Raw genomic sequence first — 20,412 nt, 5'->3', positions numbered from 1 at the left:
GCACTGAAAGATGCATAACAATAAAAAAATAGAACTATAACAATATACTGTGACAAAATTTATGTGAATATGGTCTCTCTCTTTCTGTCTCGAAGTATGTTAACATGTTCAGACCACAGTTGACCATGAGTTAACTGAAAACATGGAAAGTGAAGCCATGGGTGGGGGGGGGCTACTGTAAGCCGTACATAGTTGTTTGGCTACTATCACCTTGTGATCATGTTTTCCAAATAAACAATTAGAACACAAAGTTTCTCAAAGGATTTTTTATTACAAGGAATAAAATCTGAAAGTTTAGAAAGATATTCAACAACTCACAGTTACTAAAGGAAATAAAAACATGAAATCAGGACTAACGCATCAATTCCAGGTCAGTCGCCATACCTGGAATGTCCACTCCCCGCCTGTTCACATGGCGAGCCTCAATCCCCTGAGAGGCTTCTCCGGATCCCAAGAAACAATCCCCAGAGATTCTTCTAGTCTTACTTTTACCATGGCTAAAATCATAATGTGTTGTATAGAGTTGTTCCCAACTCTGTTTCCTTTATTACATTTTAATATATGCTTATTTGTCTATTGTCTGTCTACTCCAAATTGAGTTTAAACTCCATGAGGACAGAGACTTTGTCTAATTAGTTCACTGCTAGATCCCCCGTTCCTAGAATAGTACCTGGCACAGGAGATGTTTAATAAACATTTGTTATATATAAGATCATTAAAGGGACTATATCTTTTCATCTTTATATCTTTGATGCTACCTGATATTAAATGAACAATAATTTCTTTTGAAGGTGAGAATGAATGACAGGCATAGCAAATTTGTGCCCAGATTCTAGCTTCAAAAATCTTTATCATCATCATTTTTCAATAAATAGTAATACTGATTATTTTGTGCCAAGAAAACTGTGGGCATTTATATGCATCTTTTTATTTAGTCCTTGCCACTTTATAAAGCAAATATTACTTCTATTTTAGAGATTATCGTTTTTAGTAAACTGAGAATAAGAAAGGCTAACAAGCTTATCCAGAGTCCCAGTACTGTGTCAGAGCCAGAGTGCAAACCCAGATGCTTGGGCCCTTTCTGACTCATAAGCCAAGGGCTCTCAACCATTCTACACGTTCACAGTGGCATGCTGGTAATATCTAATTAAAATAAAATACAGAGGGAAGGGCTAAACAGGGGACTTGGGCCCCAGAAATAGTATGTAAGGATCAGGCAGCCAATCGTCTTTCATGCATCACTAATAAATTAGACCTTTGCTACCATAATATGCTGAAATTAAAAAAAAAAGTATAAGAAAAAACAAACAAAAAAAAAACAAATTAGACCTTTGGTTCCAGAAGGAGGCAGCACTACTTGCTGGACTTCGTGGGAAATTCTCTGGCTCACCCCCCGGCTCCAAATGATACCCAGAAACAGGGCAGAGAAGTACAAATCATCATGCCTTGGAATAACAGATTTCCAACACCTGTTTTTTAATGATTCAATCGTTCTGCCATACTCTAGGAAGGGCTATGACTTTCGTCTACTACCATGGTCCTCAATGCTGACATCAGAATCAAGTGGGCACTTCTATATCTGGAGGTAGGAGAAGACTGGTAATGAAACACCTCTAGAAACTGTGTTTCTTCTTTAGATCAACTCTTCCCTTTTTTTTTTAGTAGGTGTTGTCATTTTTTTAATTACATGGAAGACATAAATGTACAGCCAGGCTGATATCCACTAATTTCCTAGAACATATTGAGCACTTCACAGGAGAAAGGTGATTACCAGGCACTACAGTAAAGCTGAGCATCTTCATACCCATATTTTAGCTCTCTGTGGCCATTTCATAACACTAATATTTACAGTTTGACCATTTGTGAAATACTCACTAAAAGCAATACATCATTTCCAAGATCCTCTCCTTCTCAGAAATGCCTTCCAGTATGAAGCAGAAACAATCATGGAAAAACATTTGTTAAAAGGAAAGCTACCCTATGAGAATGCACCATCCAGCTGACAAGCATTTGCTGCTTGCCTGCTTTTCTCTTTCGCCCCCATTAGACACAATGGGATTTTTTGCCAAATTCGTATTCCAGAGCCATGAAATCCCTGCAAAGTTCAACATCAGGCCTGACTTAAGATCTTTGAGGCCTCCCGCTAACTTCATCCCCCTGCAGCTGCCTCGCTAAGGCAAGCTTTTGATCTGTACTATCTGGAGTTCAAGCTGATATACACACAGCCTCTTTGATCTCTTATTAAGTGGCTTCTGGTCTCCTGATGCCTTTAGTCTTGCTGCACTGAGATTTTTGGAAGTCGGTCGTCATCCTGAGCACACTACAAACTCCACACACCAGGAGTGGGCTCCCTTCATTCACCTACTTCGCAGGCTTGAAAAGCAATATTTAAGCCATGAGAGAATTTCCCCAGTAGCCATAATCAATCCACTCCATGAACACACCACTAAGAATTATTTTTCAAATGAAGCAGCTTAAAATGATTTAAAGGATACAGAACTTTCCCATAGAGGGAAAGGGAACAAATCCTCTGTGAAAAGAAATCTTCAGCCCAGTTGGCACTGGAGCTTACAGTACTTTGATGTTAATAAAAATAAATGTGGACAGGACTCAGGGATGGGCAAAAAGTAGCCTTTATCAGTTCCCCGAAGTTCTGTAAAGCAAAAAGTGACCTTTAAATGCAGCTGTGTGGTTTGCTCAGCAGTGAGCCATACGATATATCTGCAAGAATACGAAGACTGCCATTAGTAGTAGATGGACTGCATTTTGCTTAGTGTCAACATCTTACAAGGGTGAAACGGACCCAAAGAGATCTAAAGAAAAAGACACAAACCAAAAAAAGGGGGGAAAACTCCAGATACCAGTGGCCATGAGATCCCTGGAGCATTAAAGAGAAACTGTATAATAACTTGCAGTACCTGGCTATCCTGTACATTTTAGATTCTGGAAATGGTATAGTTTCATACCTGACTTTTTAATATGACTACTCTGAATTATGTCAATACCTATCAAATTCTATATCCTAAATCCCATAAACTAACTGGCTAAGATGAACATAAAGATATTGGGCTTCCACAAGCTACTAACACTATGTATTAATAACAGCATTCAATCAAACTCTCTAATCTCTTCCCCTCCCCCCTCCATTTTAAAGCTCAATTTTCTGATATACAAGATTAAAATCAGTGAAAGAAATAGGAATATACTTGTGGGCACTAATATCATAGTCTCAATATAAATACTTTATGCTCTCTTAGCTACAAAGGCCAATAAATTAATTACTGCCATATATAAAGTTGAAACAAAATTGATAGTTATATATTGCTATCACTTAATCTGTCCATATCATGGAAAACCATTAGCAAATTCATGAATTACACACCTGCTTACACTATTTTCAAGAATTATCTGAACAAAGAAATGACTCTACATAAGAAGGTACCAATTTATATGTGAGCCTTACAAATAGTTTTGGACAAGCAAGTTGCTAAAAATGTACCAAAAATTAAAAGCTTTACAGTATGATCTTTTGTTGAGCAACTCTACTTCTAGGAATTTATCACCTACCTATCACAAGATTTATTCCGATCTTTTTACAAAAGAGCATGACAAAGATATTCACTATAGTCTCACTTAAAATACACACCAATAGGCACAGAAGGCTGGTTAAATAAATTATTGTACATCAACAAAAAAATACTATGCAGTCATTAAAAAGAATTAGGTAGCTCTATAAATACCACAGTGAAAGAACATATAATTGAGAAAATAAGCAAAGCACTTAAAGTGTGTATGATATATCCCACTTATGTGTCAAAAACCAAAACATTAAACAACAACAAATACTACTTATATAACTGTGCATGTATAAAATATTTCTGGGAGGATAAACAAGAAAAATAGTTTTCACCTGGAAGGAGAAGTGAGGGATTATAGTCAGAGGTAGATTTACTTGTCACAGGATATCTTTATGCACCTTTGAATTTCTGTGCCATACATACATATTAGCTATTTTTAAAACATTTTTAATGTGCCCCGAAAGTCATTTTGTTGCACATATAATAAGGGACAACTTTTAAGACATACAGAAAATTTATACAATCCTTTTCTGCAACTTTTAAAAATCTCTTTTAGCCAGCCATGTTGCTCACATCTGCAATCCCAGTTGCTCAGGAGGCTGAGATACAAGGACTACTTAGGTCAGGAGTTCAAGACCAGCCTGGGCAACATAGTAAGACCCTATATCTAAAAAAATTTTTAAACAGTGCAATTCACAATTGCAAAGATCTGGAATCAACCTAAGTGACCATGAATTCATGAGTGGATTTATAAAATGTGGTACATGTATACCATGGAGTATTATTTAGCCACAAAAAAGGATGAATTAATGCCTTTTGCAGCAATTTGGAAGGAACTGGAGGCCATTATCGTAAGCGAAGTATTTCAAGAATGGAAAAACAAATACTACACACTCTCTAATAAACTAGAACTAAATGATGGGCACACAAGTACACAGAGGGAAGTAAAAGTCTTTGGAAATCAAGCAGGAGGGAGGGGGGAGGATGGGACGGGCAAAAACCAACTTAATGGGTACTATTAGGGTGATGGGCACATTTATAGCCCTGACTCAAGCCATGTAACAAAAACATTTGAAACCCCTTAATATTTTGAAATAAAAAAAATAATTTTTTTAATTATCTAGGCACAGTGGTGCACGCCTATAGTCCCAGCTACTTGGGAGGCTGAGGCAGGAGGATCTCTTGAGCCCAGGAGTTCAGAGCTGCAGTGAGTTATGATTGCGCCACTGCTCTCTAGCTTGAGTGACAGAGAAAGATCTCGTCTCTAAAAATATAAAACAAATAAAATAACAATAAAAATCTTTCTAAAAAGAGAATTCTAATAGAGTTAAGTCAGCCAAAACAGCACACTATATTTTTTGCACAAATACTAAGGCATACCACAGCCAAGACTTAGCAATACTGAAATATTTTACATTCATACTATTTTCGTTTTATAACCCATTTTCTCTGTTAAGAAAAATTAATAACTGTCAATTTTTATAGGGAGGAATATTTCTACTATTCTTTTTAATGAGTCATGAGTCATCATTTGCCTTTGGTCTTTCAGACAAATTTTAAAGCATTACTAACAGTATTTACTTATGAATCACTTCTCAATGGCTATGCTACTATGCTTTCTATTTTTTTATCTCTCAGTGTCTGAGACAAACCCAAAGCCTTTCAAAAATATCTGCTTTGGCAAAACTTGAGTCAGTCAAGAGGGGAGAGAAATGAAGAATAGGATGGAGGCAGGAGGAGAATTATTGGTTAATAAATTTTATCTTCTAAATCACTGAAATTCAAAAGTACCAAGGATGGCAATATCATAGCTAATGTTCAAAAATTGGCTAATGTCAAACATTTCCAGTGAATTATAATCATGAGGGGTTATTCAAAGTTCAACATAAATCAAAACACCAGAAAATATCTACTTGCCATGTTTAATTTATAAGGTCAACTGAAGGTAAAATCCATACGGTTCTAAATTTTTTTCAAGCTTTTTGGTAGAAATTAAAAATTACAGACTCTCAGACTACCTAATAATTGCTTCACCATTGAACATTAACCCACAACAAATTACTTGCGCTAGTTTGGTATTCTTAAATTTGCAATCATTTTCTTCTGAAGCAATAAACACTAGCTCTTACGCAATGCATGTGAGCACACTATATTAATTAATTTTTAATACTTATTAGACTTTCGTGTAAGCATTAAGAATGAGAATATGATCTAGCAGCTTAGTTTTTAAGATACGAAATTTTTCGCAGGCTGGGAAAACAGAAAGATCTTCCGTGATAAATTCTGTGTGAGGATGTCCTGTAATAAAGTGCACGTGGAAATGCCGCTCACAAAGAAAGGATCAGTATAGTACGATAGTTAAACACATAATACTTGGGGCCCAACTGCTTGAGTTCAAATTCCAGTTCTATCACATACCAGCTGTGTGAACTTGAACTAGTTATTTTACTTCCCTGTGCCTCAGTTTCTTCACTTCTAAAATGAAAATAATAATAGTACCTACCTCATATGGTTCTTGTGAGGAATACATCAGCTAATATACGTTTAAAGCAATAAGAACAGTGCCCAGCACATAGTAAATATTCAGTAATAAATGTTACCTATTATTATTGTATTTGTATTAATATTGGTATTAATACAAGTGTTAGTAATATTCCATGGAGATAATACTCTGAGGAATAAAGGCATTACACATAAATATTGGGAAAATGAGACAAAGATAATTAAGGCACAGTATGGAACCCTCACCTAGAAAGTGGTAAGAATTTACACTATAAAAACTTATAACTGGCCGGGTGTGATGGCTCAAGCCTGTAATCCTAGCATTCTGGGAGGCCGAGGCGGGTGGATCGTTTGAGCTCAGGAGTTCGAGACCAGCCTGAGCAAGAGTGAGACCCTGTCTCTACTAAAAATAGAAAGAAATTATATGGACAACTAAAAATATATATATACAGAAAAAATTAGCCGGGCATGGTGGCGCATGCCTGTAGTCCCAGCTACTCGGGAGGCTGAGGCAGGAGGATTGCTTGAGCCCAGGAGTTTGAGGTTGCTGTGAGCGAGGCTGATACCACGGCACTCTAGCCTAGGCAACAGAGTGAGACTCTGTCTCAAACAAACAAACAAACAAAAACTTATAACCAAATTTCTCAACAGTTTTATTGCTTAGAAATAGTATAGAGTCGAGCCATAATATTCATGCTTTTGACAAATTACATACGTCGTTGTTTTCATGACACAATCCTGTATGGCACAACATTACACAGAGATCAGTAAATTTTCTAATATGGTATATGTTCAGAGCAGGATTTTAACTAGCCATTATATGGAGTAATACCTAGGCATACTTGAGACTAACAAATATTCTACCTCTATTCAAATCACAGCCAAAATAGCTATCGCTGTACCCTAAAATCTAAGGAAGGGATGGACAATCCGAATTATATTTACTGTCTTCTCTATTGCTTTTTCTTTTTTCTTTGCCCCAATCTAATTTAAAATGCCTTTCATAAAAATGAATTTCCACATTCTGTTCTTTGGCCATGTGATTGAATTGTAGCATGGTGTGGCAGACTCAGCTCCTTCATTGCAGGCGTAGTGGCATGCTGCTTCTCTGCATGCCACTCGGCTACCAACTTCCATCAATATTCTGAGTCACTGACCTGTCCAGACAGCCCCGTACTGTTCCATGGACCAATTCAATAGCCTTTATCTGCTCACTCATCTTTTCCTAAATTTTAGCACAATTTATGGAAAAAGCAAACTTCTGGCCAATAATCCACAATTGAGTAATTCACATATGGTTCGTCAAGAGTTGGCTGTGTATTAGAATGCAATTTTACAATTAAATTGAAATTTCACTAAACAAAGCCATCTATTTATTAATTTTCTAATCTAACTATAAAAGATAATTCAAAATGGATAAAGTACAAACATATTGTAGTATGGCGCCATCTTTGAGGATAGTATCAAAAACTTTTGTGTTTATTTTCTCAATTGCATGACTGTTAATAATACTCATATTTCCATAATAACATTAACATTTCCTATTTCCTTACACATTAACTCACTTAATCCACACAATTCTCTGAGATAGACATTATTATCCCCATTTTATAAATGAGGAAGTTACATAAGCACCAATGAAATAGATGCATATAATTTTGTCAGATACAGTAAGTTCTTATTAATCTAGAGAAAGACCTGTTAGTGAGAAAAGTGGTTAACTGAAATTAATACTCTAAAGTAAATTTTGAGTCTCTTCAATATTGTTAATGCAGGTCCTTTACAATCCAGAAGTTCTCCCACTCTACTAATACCTTCTCCCTGTAGCTAAAATATTTCTACAGTACTTCTTACTCTAAGTATGCTAGGCCCGGCAGGGTGGGAATCTGCTTTTGCCCTATTCAGCCACCTAATAAATCCATACAGAACACATTGAATATAATAATGGCCAGGAATGTGGCCTTTCGTGGCGTTTGCTAAACCTTTGCCTGGCCTTGCAAAATATGTTTTTGAACTTTAGAATTTATTACCTAATTACAACAAGAGATGGTATAACCAACTAATTAACTTGCCCCAAACCAAATTTTAAATTGTGTTTACCTGTCACCAAAATGTCATAGTAGATAACAGTTCTACATACCACTGACAAATGGAGAAAACGTGCTGTACACAACTGTAAGCAAGTGTACTTAAGATTGACTTAAGAAAAACATTTCATTTAACACTGAGTGGTTTTCCTTCCAAGGTTTAGCTAAATAGAAGTAAATAAGCTGAGCCCCTTAATTTGAATCAAAGTAGCATTTAGGAAATCAAGTATTTTTCTATCAGTTCTCCAAGAAGCACAAAGGCAAAAAGAATACCTAACCCTTTTCTTTGCAGCAAATTACTTTAATCATCTGTACAGAAATGAATGACAGTATGTGTGCTGATGACCGGGAGGAAGATGAGAAGAAAAAGAAACTCCTAGAATTTTATAAATAAAAATTAATTCTACAAAATAATAGAAGTTACAATGCATACCTACAGGAATGCAGTGAAAGAAAAAAAATTCCACAGTTAGAAATGACTATATGTTTTTTAAAGTATCAAGTTCATAACTGATAAGGAATTTTTTCTGTTAACTAGGGATTAAACTATTAAGAACTATCAAGTTTTTCTTTCCATCCTTTACTGAAATTTTTTTTAAGGTTCTGAAACACTTCTCTGCTTTAACATGTGCAATATTCAAAATACTAAAACTTGCAGATGTCATTTAAAAGCATCAGAGCAAACATTATGATGTAAATACTATATAAGAATGCAGATATTTATAGATTCCTACAATAACAAAAATGTAGCTGAACATCTAAGACCACATCTGAAAGGTGATTTCTAAATTAAATTCTAATTATGAAAATGGTTAACATTCGTCCATTGAATGTGCTCATTAAATTCCAGTTAATTTTGGCTAACCTAAACTTTACTCAACCATTCTGCAAATATTTATTAACCAGTTAACCATGTGCTAGGGAATACAACTACAATGGGGAGGAAAAAAGGGAGATAGTTTCTGCCATTTGTTTTATATGCCCTAATGTTAACCAATATATAAACTCAAAGAATCTTAAAGTATTGATATTTCTTGGCAAAAATAGTTCCCAAAATATTCATTTGGAATCAACAACTCGAAATTGAATAATATTACAAAGAGAAGTTCTAATAAGAGAGAGGGTTATCTGGCACAGAAATATGCCAGCAAAAATGAAACAGATATAATCTATTTCAGTAATCTTAAATCACACTGCCAAAATATAGAATTTAATGTTCTTACATAATGCTCAAAGTATTTTTCTTTTAATCTATTCCCGATTGCCTTATTATATTAAAAAAGAATTGATTTTTATATCACTTGGCATTTTATGTGCTTTGATAGAGTACATTTTGCTTTATTAACCACAATGTGTTTAGGCAGCACTAAAGTATTAAAATATGCATCTTAAAAGTTAAAAGACTTCTTGCCAACAGTTTTAATTCCCCCAAATAATCAGAGATTTAAAAATGCAACAGTAACTGGTAAAACATATAGAAGTTCTACTGTGAACTTTTACATCCCCCCCACAAATGTATCAGTAATTCTACCCTAGTTATAATTGGAGTATCCATTAATATACACGCATACATAGATACTTTGTATTAACATAGATGTAATATATAATTTCACCACGTACATTTCTATTTCTTTAAACTCATTGAGATTAAGCGGTAAACAAAACTATAAGAATCTTCACATGAAGGGGAGGGAGGGGAGAGTGAGAACTGGGAATGACTGCTAATGTGTACAGACTTTCTTTTTGGGGTGTTGAACACGTTCTAAAATTAGAGAGTGGTGATGGTTGCACAACTCCGTGAATATACTAAAAGCTATTGAACTGTATGCTTTAAATGGGTGAATTTTATGGTATGTGAAATATATCTCAATAAAGCTTGGGGGAAAAAAATCTCCATATAAAAAAGTTCATCAAGTTCTAGTCTCTAAAAGCATCCATGGGTATGAAACTATTGCTTCCCTTATTGTCCATTTACTACATCACCCTATTTTTTATTCACTATGGGAGCTACTAATTTTAAAGGTAACAACTAAAAGTGTCATATCCCATTCTTCGGGATTCAGTTTTGGCTAAGTCAATGAATGCTTTAAACAATTACCACCTCACATAACTTTAATGTAAACCAATGACTCAAACAAATACAAAAAACCCTCCATATGGGTTCTTGTACCTGGTAATCCAAAATGCTGAATCCCAAGCCTTTATGATCTTTTACTAGCTCAACAATCTTGACTTCAGGAGACCACAGTGCTAATTCTCCATCATCATCTTCAGTATTGACATCTACATTCTGGTCAACCTGAAAATACCAAAGAAGATAAATGCTTCAAAACACTAACCTTTCAATTCTGAAAAGAATGAAGATAACAGGAATCTCACAGTTTCCTCTCAAACTGGGAATTCTCTTTGGCATGCACAATTTTTCTTTTTAATCTTTGTAAAAGGGGCATGCACTGGGGCACACATACTCTATGATAAGATCGTCATGAAATTTCAAGCATTTAAAAATGCAAATTGTTCATACAGTTTTTTTTTAAATGTTAAGTACCTGTTTCATTCAAAGTATTAACACTGACCTCTTATACTTCAATGAGTTCTGTCATCCCATTAGAAGCATAAAAGGAAAAATACACAATTTAAGTAAATGAAAACATCATACAAAGTAGAAGCTTATAAGATATTTAAGTAGCAATACCAGGATTCATAATCAGAGAGAGAGAAACAGGATAAGATGCCAACACAGAGACAGGCCAGAGCAGGACACAGAGAATCCACTTCTTTTGGCTTCTGGAAGTTTTTAAGAAAAGCTTTACTAGAGCAATGAGGTAGGAAAAAAAAATTCAAGTCCTTGGGCATCATAGGCAAAATAGGTAAAAAAGAAAAAAAAAATAAATAAATGACTGAGTTGAAATAACGAAAATCTAATCTTGGAGGAAATAGGTCAGCACAAGCGCCCAGCACACAGGTTCTTGGTCACTTTTCCTGACTTCACACCCAAAGTCCCTTCATCCCAGACTCCCTGTCCTTTCAGGGAGAAGGGTCACTGCTACGCAGATTTCAGGAAGCGAAATGGTGGGTCAGTGAGTGCACTATGCACAAGAGAAACAGCTCTTCAAAGAATCTTCTGATTTTATACTACTTACAGTACCATACTGTTGTTTTCATCTGATTTATCTTCCCCCAAATACTCTGAACTTCTATCTGAAGCTCAAGAATTTTTTTTCTTTATAGCCCAAGCAACTAACAAATTGCCTGGCTTCTAGGCTAGAACAGAAAGTGGGAGGGATATGATACCACGGACTGTACCATGGTTATCCACTCAACCCATATAATGCCTGGCCCATAGTAGGCACTCAATAAATATCTGTTCAATACATTAAAAATTATATATCTTTCAGTGTGTTTCTCTTGAAATTCCTTCCTTTTTGGGGGGGGGGTGGGAGTGGGTCTCACTCTGTCACCTGGCTAGAGAACAGTGGCGTCATCATAGTTCACTGCAACCTCAAACTCCTGGGCTCAAGCGATGCTCCTGCCTCAGCTTCCCAAGTAGCTGGGACTACAGGCGTGCACCACCACACCTGGCTAATTTTTCTATTTTTTGTAGAGATGGAGTCTCACTCTTGCTCAGGCTGGTCTCAGACTCCTGGCCTCAAGTGATACTCCTGCCTCAGCCTCCCAAAGTGCTACGATTACAGACGTGAGCCACCTCACCCGGCCTTAAATTCCTTCTTAATAAAGCAACAGACTAAATAATAATTTTAAAAAGTAGACTTCTTAAAACTGTGGGTGATCTCAGTAAATAAAATGAAAATGCATCATCCCTACAAACATAACTTTGAAAGACCTGTAGAAGAAAATCCGTTTAATGGAATCAAAGAAGGGGAAGGGAAAAAAAAAAAAACCCTCTATAATTTGGAAGATAGTTAATACAAAAACATTTTTAAAATTAGGATTGGTGCAGAACTCAATCTCAAACTGTCACTGCAGGTCATGGATGGTCAATACTCAACACATGGCGGACTAAAACTAAACATGGGGACAATTTCTTGGTTCTTGAATTATACAACTTGAAATTAGCGGGAATATTCTGGATCAATAACCTCTGTATATTTCAGCCTGATGTGAGGGAGTGATATACTTAAAAAGAAAAAACTTATACCTTCCAATAAAAAGTTCCAAAGGCTAACACAATGTGATTGATGTTTTACTGGGGCATTTAATATTCTCACTGATTATTGAGCAGTAGAATTTTGGCTGAGCTGCCTAACCAGATAGCGTTTAAGAACACAAGATGGTATCAGCATAAATGAAAAAGGGACAGATGGAAAAGAGAGCCAGGATTTTAAGAAACCACATACAATTTCAAAACCCAGATTTATAGAAATTTCAAGGCATCCACGGTACATAAGATATTATAGTCCAACCTGAGATATATCACTTTGATACAATCAATTCTGCATAACTCCTGTATTTATAGAATGGAAAGCAATCAACTAATGGGCAGCAAGGTTGACATTTAGCATAATTCAAAGCTGTTGTTCACCCATTGTGGTAAAGCATGACAGATGGGGGCATGGAGTCAGCAAGCAGGGTTGGTGATTTACACACCCTGCAAGATTAGATTAAAGGCATTTCTATCAACCTTCACAGGGAAGCAGCCACCCACATTTCATTTTAGTAGGATAGCAAAAGTCATAGAAGTGTGGTATTTGACTCCCTTCCTTGAAATATTTTTACAAGAGTCAAACATTTTCTTTAAAAGATTGTCAATCAATAATCAAAAATTTGGCTAGGCATGGTGACTCATGCCTATTATCTGAGAACTTTGGGAGGCCGAGGTGGGAGGACTGCTTGAGGCCAGGAGTTTGAGATGAGCCTGGGCAACACAGCAAGACCCTTTCTCCAAAAAAAATTAAAAAATTAGCCAGGCATGGTGGTGGCATGTGACTACAGTCCTAGCTACAAGCAAAGGCTGAAGCAAGAGGATTGCTTGAGCCCAGGAGTTTGAGGCTGCAGTGAGCTATGATTGTGCCACTGCACTCTAGCCTGGGTGACACAGCGAAATCCTGTCTCAAAAAAAAAATTTTTTTTTTTAAAAATTAAAAATTTACAAAGTCTCTCTTATATGCCCAGTACAGAATAAAAACACTTGAGATAGAAAATAACTTTTAAGATTCTGATGGTCTTCTCAGAAAAACAGATTAATACACACTGAAGTATCTGACTATAAGACAGTTCCAGACTCTTATGTACTTTAGGAGATCAGAAAACAAAGATGGGTGGAGGTGGGGAGACACAAACAGCCATAGCTGTTACTGGGCACCTTCCTGGGCGAGGCACTGTGCCAAGCACCCTGCACACAGGACCGCATCTCCTGCTCACACAACTTCATGAGGTGGGTAAGTCCTGTAAGTATTACCATTGTTCAGAGGAAAATTATGAACAGAAAGTCAAGGTATTTGCCCAAAGAGTCACAGTTAGTAAGTGGTACAGGCAGGATTAGTTTCCACGTATCTTGAAATCCAGACCTTAAACAAGTAAAAGTGAAGGCCCCGTATATCTAAACTGGTATTAATGGGAATATAATCTAAAAGAGTGGGGAAAAGTGGCATAAAAAATGAGATTACAAATGACATAAGATGGCAAAGCACATGCTCAAAATTTTTCTCATAAGTACAAGACTCTTTTTAAAAAAAAAAAAAAAGAGTACCATGAGCACAGAAAGTGTTATTTCATTCTCTGACCTTCTAAAGGCTTTTATGGCATTTACTAGACTCACTTTGAAATTGATCACAGATCTTCATATTTTTAAGGTTCTGAAAAGGGGAAGTCCATTAGATATATTCAACACTCATCAACATCTTAAACTTCTTAAGACAAACTGAATTTGAACTACAAGCCAAAAGTAATGAGTCTAGGCAATTACTAAGAAAAAATCAAAATGCATGCATGTCAACGTCACCAACATTTCAAGAAAAAGAGTTTTATGATATTAAAAAAAAGGGAACAATTTGAAAAGCTATGCATTGTCACCTTAGTCAAATAAAAAAGAGGGGTAGAGTGGGTTCCCCTCCCTTCATATTTCGATACACTCTTTGGGTTATCCTTGATGAATGGGCACGCCAGTGGGGGCTGGAGTATGTTCATGTAGTACCTCTATTTCAGGAACAGAGGTTTCAGTGGTCCTCGGTTCATCTACAGAGGCCTCATCATCAAACAACCTTCGACAGCACACCAAGGTAAAAGGGGGTGGCACTTCTTTAAGAAAGGAGACTGCTTCTCTGCGAGATTTTCCATAGAGCTGCACGCCATTGACCTAGGAAGACAAAGGATAAGTCAGAATTGAAGAGGTCCCAAATTAAAAAACAAAAATCTCTTACTTAATCTACCAAAATGAAAATAGGATCATGTTTTATTCTCTCTGTAAGCAAAGGGCCTAAATTTAATCATATTATTTTAGTATAATAACTAAAAAATGTTAGAAATCCTTAAGGCTAAATCTTTACTGAACTTGAGTGAATAACGTATAAAATATGCACAGTGTACAACTATGACTGGGTAAGTGATCTACCTAAATTTTTACATCTATGTGGTTTCTCCTTTCAATACTCCAATGTTGTGTTACCCAGGCTGGAGTACAGTGGCACAATCATAGCTCACTGTAACCTTGAACTCCTGGGCTCAAGCGATCCTCTTGCCTCAGCCTCCTGAGTAGCTGGGACTACAAGCGAGCACCACCATGCCCAGCTAATACCCAGCTCCCTTTAAATGTACTAATATCACTTATAGCCTTCTTGAGACCATTTCCCTTCGCATTTTCACAAGAACATCACTATAGATATTAACACTAAATTTAAGGCTGTTAAAAAACTGCTTAACTTACAGCATGTAGGTAACCAAATCTAGAATACTCGGCTGTCAAAATTTAACATCAGTTCACAATATTCTTTCGCATCCCACACTCTTAATACCATCCTGGAAAAATCACTTCTAATCAAAAAGAAATACACACATTGCTTCTCTGCCTTTTGGCTAAGATCAAGTGAAAAGAAATACACGTAACTTTGCATCAGTTCTATTCTTATATACTCTGCTGATAGCATCTATCAAGTACATGCAGTAAGTGTGTCAGTTTTGAAATTATTTTATGCCTGTATCCTAGGTTTAAAGGGAAAAAAAATAACTCTTCTTTATTAATGATTAATCCTTATCACCAAAACATTATCTACATTTCATATTACTTTTGGTGTATTATAATACTTGGCACCAAAGATGATTTAGAAAGATACATTTATTACAATTTTTCATTCATACAGCTTTCACTCAAAGAGTTCCCACAGTTCTAACTACAAGTCTCTAAAAGCTGACCCGTCTGCTACTCCCAAAAAGCTGAGGCATGAACACAATCCAGGCAACAATCTTTTCACATTTGACTCCTACCTTCTTGGGAGGGTTTAGTAGCATTTTAAGTTTAAAGAGATTTCTAATCTGGCATTCATGTCTAACAGGTGTCATGTTAATGTTCAGATAACTGGCAAGGCTGACTTTACTGGGAGAAGCCTTTCCACAAATCTGTCATTGCACCAGAGAATAAGATGACATTGGGCTGCGGGGAGCATCCACCAGCGGCAGGCTGTGTCTTGAGTCAACTGTCCCTGAGAACCGCTCTCAGGCCTGTAACACACCAAGCACTTAGCCATCAGGCCAGACACATCACCCTGCCTCTTAATTATTTACAAAGAAACCACCACATGGGAAAGAGACCTACATGCACTTCAGGGAGCTAGCCCTACTGCAAAAGTAAATATTGTCTCTCCGTCTTCATGACTGATGAAGGGGCCCAGGGAGTAGCGAGTTCAGCAGCAGATGAAAGGTTTTTCCTTGGAATTAACTACAGGTCAACCTTTTCAAAAGAAGGGGCAGGGAGGTACCTATCATTGGTTCTAAAATCAACTTAATGGGTAGTAACCTATACCTAAGGAAAAAAAAAACCAAGTAGATATAATCAAAGCAGGAATTCTAACGATACACGGGTATTAGTTTGTATTTCACTTCAACAAATTAGAAAGTCACTTTTCAGGTTTTTATCTTGGAGTACCTTTAAATATTTATTTAGCTCATTATTTATTCATTTGAATTGTCTCCAATTATTATGGCAGTGCCTGGTAGTCCTCCTCAGTACTCTCTATCGCTAAAGGGATTGGTCACATTTCCCATTACCAACTCCTATCTAAGGGGATTTATGGCTGCTGTAAATAGCTGCTCTGGGCCGGGACTTGGCACAGTGTTCTAACCCCAAAGCAAATTTGTGTTTCTGGTTTTAAGCTCTAAGGAGTACATAAAACACACACACACACACACACACACACACACACACTTTGAGTTCAGGAGTTTATTTGGCTAACTTTACAGAGACTTTTTATCTCTATATTTGGTTACTCAGAGGAAGCTGATTTTCATTTTAGAATTCACAATATTTTTCAAGGTCCCTCAACTTGAGAACCTTTTAAACCTTGTCAAGTCTCAATTATCCAGATTTTTGATTAGAAAATACGCACATGTGTATATACTTTCAGAGTATAGAACACTGTAAAAGTGCTGACCCATTATATTACCATACTGAATCCTCAGCCCAGCCCATAAAGCTTGTCGCTATGCCTTTTTCACAGTGATAATATTGCCAGTATCTCACAGGGAGATAATGTTTTATAGTTTACATGGACAATACCTCATTAGATCCTCACAAGCACATAGTTAAGTAGGCATTTATTGATGAAGAAACTGATTCCATAACATTAAGTGACATGTTAAGTGAAGTGACACGTGGCTAACCTGTGGCAAATTCAGAACCCAAAGCAGCTTCTCTGACTTTCAAACCTGGGTTTCTTTCCCTATTTCAAGTTCTTTCATTAGAAATCTGTATTTAAAAATTCAAAAAATCTTCATGCTACCCTATTATACCACATTCTGTTTATTACAATGTAGCAGGCCCATGGAATCCTAGCCTTGGCTAAAGCATAGAGGATTTAATTTGATGGCTGGGATCACCTATACTTGCTCTACTCTGATCCACCCAGCATTTTAGCACCTACCTACCACATACTAGTAGTGAGTTATACTTAGTGTCATTGAATTTTACACTTACAAATGGTTAAAATGGTAAATTTTACGTTATCTATATTTTACCACTAAAAGAAAAGTGAACTAAATTGGTTTTACTTATACCTCCACATCTCCCAAACAAATATATCTTATTTCTCAATATCTAATAATTACATCTTATAGCAATGGTCTCCAATTTACAGATTATCATGTGTGATATCCACAAAGCTGTGCCTGTGCTCTGCCAATTGGAAGAGGAATACATGACCTCAGAACCAAAAAAAGAATAATTCATCTAGTAAAACAACTTAGGGCATTAATCTGTAATAAACACTCCAATACCATTCTCTTGAACCCCTCTAAAAATAAGCAACTTACTACCTCTTAAAATAGGACTCCAAAATCCTGCCCTCCCATGCTTACGACAGAATTTGGTAACTAGTCATAGCATTTTTCCCTCTGAACTCAAAATTCAACTCAGAATTCTTCTCAACATATTCCTTTAGGTGGTTGGACACTACTAATAAATTGCAGTTGCACCCAACATGAGACCTGTTTGCTATCCTTGTGATTTCACTTTGAGCAAACATAAATTTTAGAAAGAAATCTCTAAAATCAGGGCCCATGGGCTTCTTATCTTGGCTAGGGCTACTAGGTTGATTCTATTAAATTCAACCTAGAGTTTCTTGTAGATGCTCACTTTTAGAAGAATCCTCTTCTATGAAGTGTTGTCATCTGACCATTCCCCACATCTCTTTTAGGGGCTTAGGAGGTAATGTGATGTATTTACAAAAAATAATGAAATGGGAGTTAGGAAACACAAACTAAAGTTCTCCTTCTACCATTAATTCAGTGTATAAAGTTGGAGAAGTTAGTACCTTATTTTCTCATCTGTAAAATTAGGGGTTTCAGTGTTGTTTTGCTTATTTGTTATACTAACTATGTGACTTTTCAATCTTACAAAATCTCTCAAGAAAGTCATTTCAGGCCCGGCACAATGGCTCACGCCTGTAATCCCAGCACTTTGGGAGGCCAAAATGGGAGGATTGCTTGAGACACAGAGTTTGAGGCCAGCCTGGGCAACATAACAAGACCCTTTCTCTACAAAAAAAATTAAAAAATAAAAAATTAGCCAGGCATGGTGGCACATGCCTGTAGTCCCAGCTACTTGGGAGGCTGAGGCAGGAAGATCACTTGAGGTGAGGAGTTTGAGGTTTGAGGTTATAGTGAGCTATGACGACGCCACTGCACTCCAGCCTGGGCTACAGAGTGAGACCCTGTCTCAAAAAAAAAAAAAACGAAAGGAAGGAAGGAAGGAAAGAAGGAAGGAAGAAAAAGAAAGTGATTTATTTCAAAGCACAGGTGCTTTAGAATTGCTCTGATTAAAGAGAGGCTGGGGAACCTGAGCAAGCCCACTTAAGGCTGCCAATGTGAAGGGGAAGTCCCGAGGAGACAATCTGAAAACCAGTAAGACTAAGGTCATTCAGTTCTAATCCTTATTAGAAATAATCAACACACTACTGGACTTGACTAGTCAAAAAAAAAAAAAAAAAGAAAGAAAGAATCAACAAAACAAATTCCAACAAAATGTGGAATTAGAATTTTACAAAAAAATACTAATTATGCTACCAAACTTCTTTCCTAGTCAATTCTTTAAATAAAGGACCTCTCAGGAGCCTCAAAAGATGGGGAAAATGAACTGAAAGCATAATATCTACTTCCTTTATCATCCAATAAGCAGTGTTTTCCAATCTAAGTGGGTCATATTACATCGGCATCGGTGACACTGTAACTCAGTGGATTTCTAATAAGAATACATTTTCCTAGAACTTAAAAATTCCTGTGTCTTTCTTCCCTCATAAGGTTTACCTCAAGAAGCTCATCCTCTGGCTGCAGGAGGCTCAATGTATCCACGGGACCACCAGGAACTATTGAAGAGATATAATGGTGCCCATCAAAGGAGTCCACTTCCACGCCAAGCCTCAGAGTGTGAATAGGCAGCAGCTGTAGCAGGACACAGAGCAACAATATTGAACATGACAAGGACACACCTGGCTGTTAATCCTCCATCCAGCATTATTTTTACATGAAAACCCCACGTCTTGAATCAGATCGCCAAAATTTTAAAAGAGCACAATAATGGGAAAACTAGCCCCAAATAGAATAAAATTATGAAGTCATGGGTCTTCTTGTTCTCACTCTTCTTTTCCTTCTGAGTTCCCTGGGAATGGAGATATGGATGTACAAAGTCCTGCCTTCATTTTTGAGCTGCAGGTGGTCCAAATACTTTCTGTAGCACAGTACGTATGCCGTGTTTCACTCTTCTATGGGCTCCCTATCCCCCAGAACACCCTAACTCCCCTTTATTACCTAATCAACTCACACTTCAATACCGAGGCAGTGTCACTTCCCGGAAGCCCTGAGTGAATGTGCCCCCATCTGGGGTTTAAGAACACCCTGCGCACATCTCCATTACAGCTTTAGAATTCCTATTTTCTTGCATGCAGAGTCTGTACCTTTCATCTCTACAACCTCAGTACCAGACACGAAAGATGGGCTCACCCGAGATGTCCTTTCTTTCTAGCCAATTCAGTGAGAACATCTTCAGTTTGAAGAAGGCAATCATATCCATTCTGAGGTTGATTCTGTCAGTTTAGAAGCATTCACATGGGCTAAGATGTGAGTCAAGGGCTGAGAAACTCTAGCCAACGTCAGAGTGAAGAGATGAGCATTTTAGCTGCACTCATCTTTGTTGGCTGCAAAGGTCAAGGGCATTCACCAGTCTCCACTCTCCTGTCTTTCCTGGCGCTAATGATTTCTCACTGTGGCTGTATAAGCTAAAATACAGCAAATGGTACTAATTATGATTTATATTTCCTATAGCAATAGTGTGCTTACCTAAAAATGCCAGAGCTACCTCTACATACACTTTACAAGGAGAAAATCCCACACAGGGTGGCAAAGCATCCACAACATGGCTCTTTCCCTCAGTTTTCCTATTCTCCATGATCCTTTATCCCTGAGCTTGTCACCTCCCCTCCATCGTCTGCTCTGAGTCCCCAGAGTGCCACAGGCTTTGATTCAGACACCAGCTGGGGCTCATTTCTGTCCCGCTACAGACATACAGACAAATGTGAAGTGGC

The 20,412-nt window shown here is 37.0% G+C and overlaps 1 protein-coding gene across 1 annotated transcript in view; it reads right to left on the bottom strand.

Annotated features, from left to right (window-relative positions):
- Positions 1 to 20,412, bottom strand: part of PATJ (PATJ crumbs cell polarity complex component) — a 337,921-nt gene that overhangs the window by 250,341 nt on the left and 67,168 nt on the right. Inside the window, exons 15-17 of the mRNA XM_069480086.1 lie at positions 19,139 to 19,273; positions 14,322 to 14,483; positions 10,338 to 10,466 (exon numbers count right to left, since the gene is read on the bottom strand). Of these exons, the coding sequence (XP_069336187.1) occupies positions 10,338 to 10,466; positions 14,322 to 14,483; positions 19,139 to 19,273 (426 nt within the window). The remainder of the gene's footprint in view (positions 1 to 10,337; positions 10,467 to 14,321; positions 14,484 to 19,138; positions 19,274 to 20,412) is intronic.

This window comes from Eulemur rufifrons, chromosome 8, assembly GCF_041146395.1.
Source record: "Eulemur rufifrons isolate Redbay chromosome 8, OSU_ERuf_1, whole genome shotgun sequence".
NCBI classification, from domain to species: Eukaryota; Metazoa; Chordata; class Mammalia; order Primates; family Lemuridae; genus Eulemur; species Eulemur rufifrons.
This window is presented reverse-complemented; position numbering and strand designations above follow the sequence as displayed.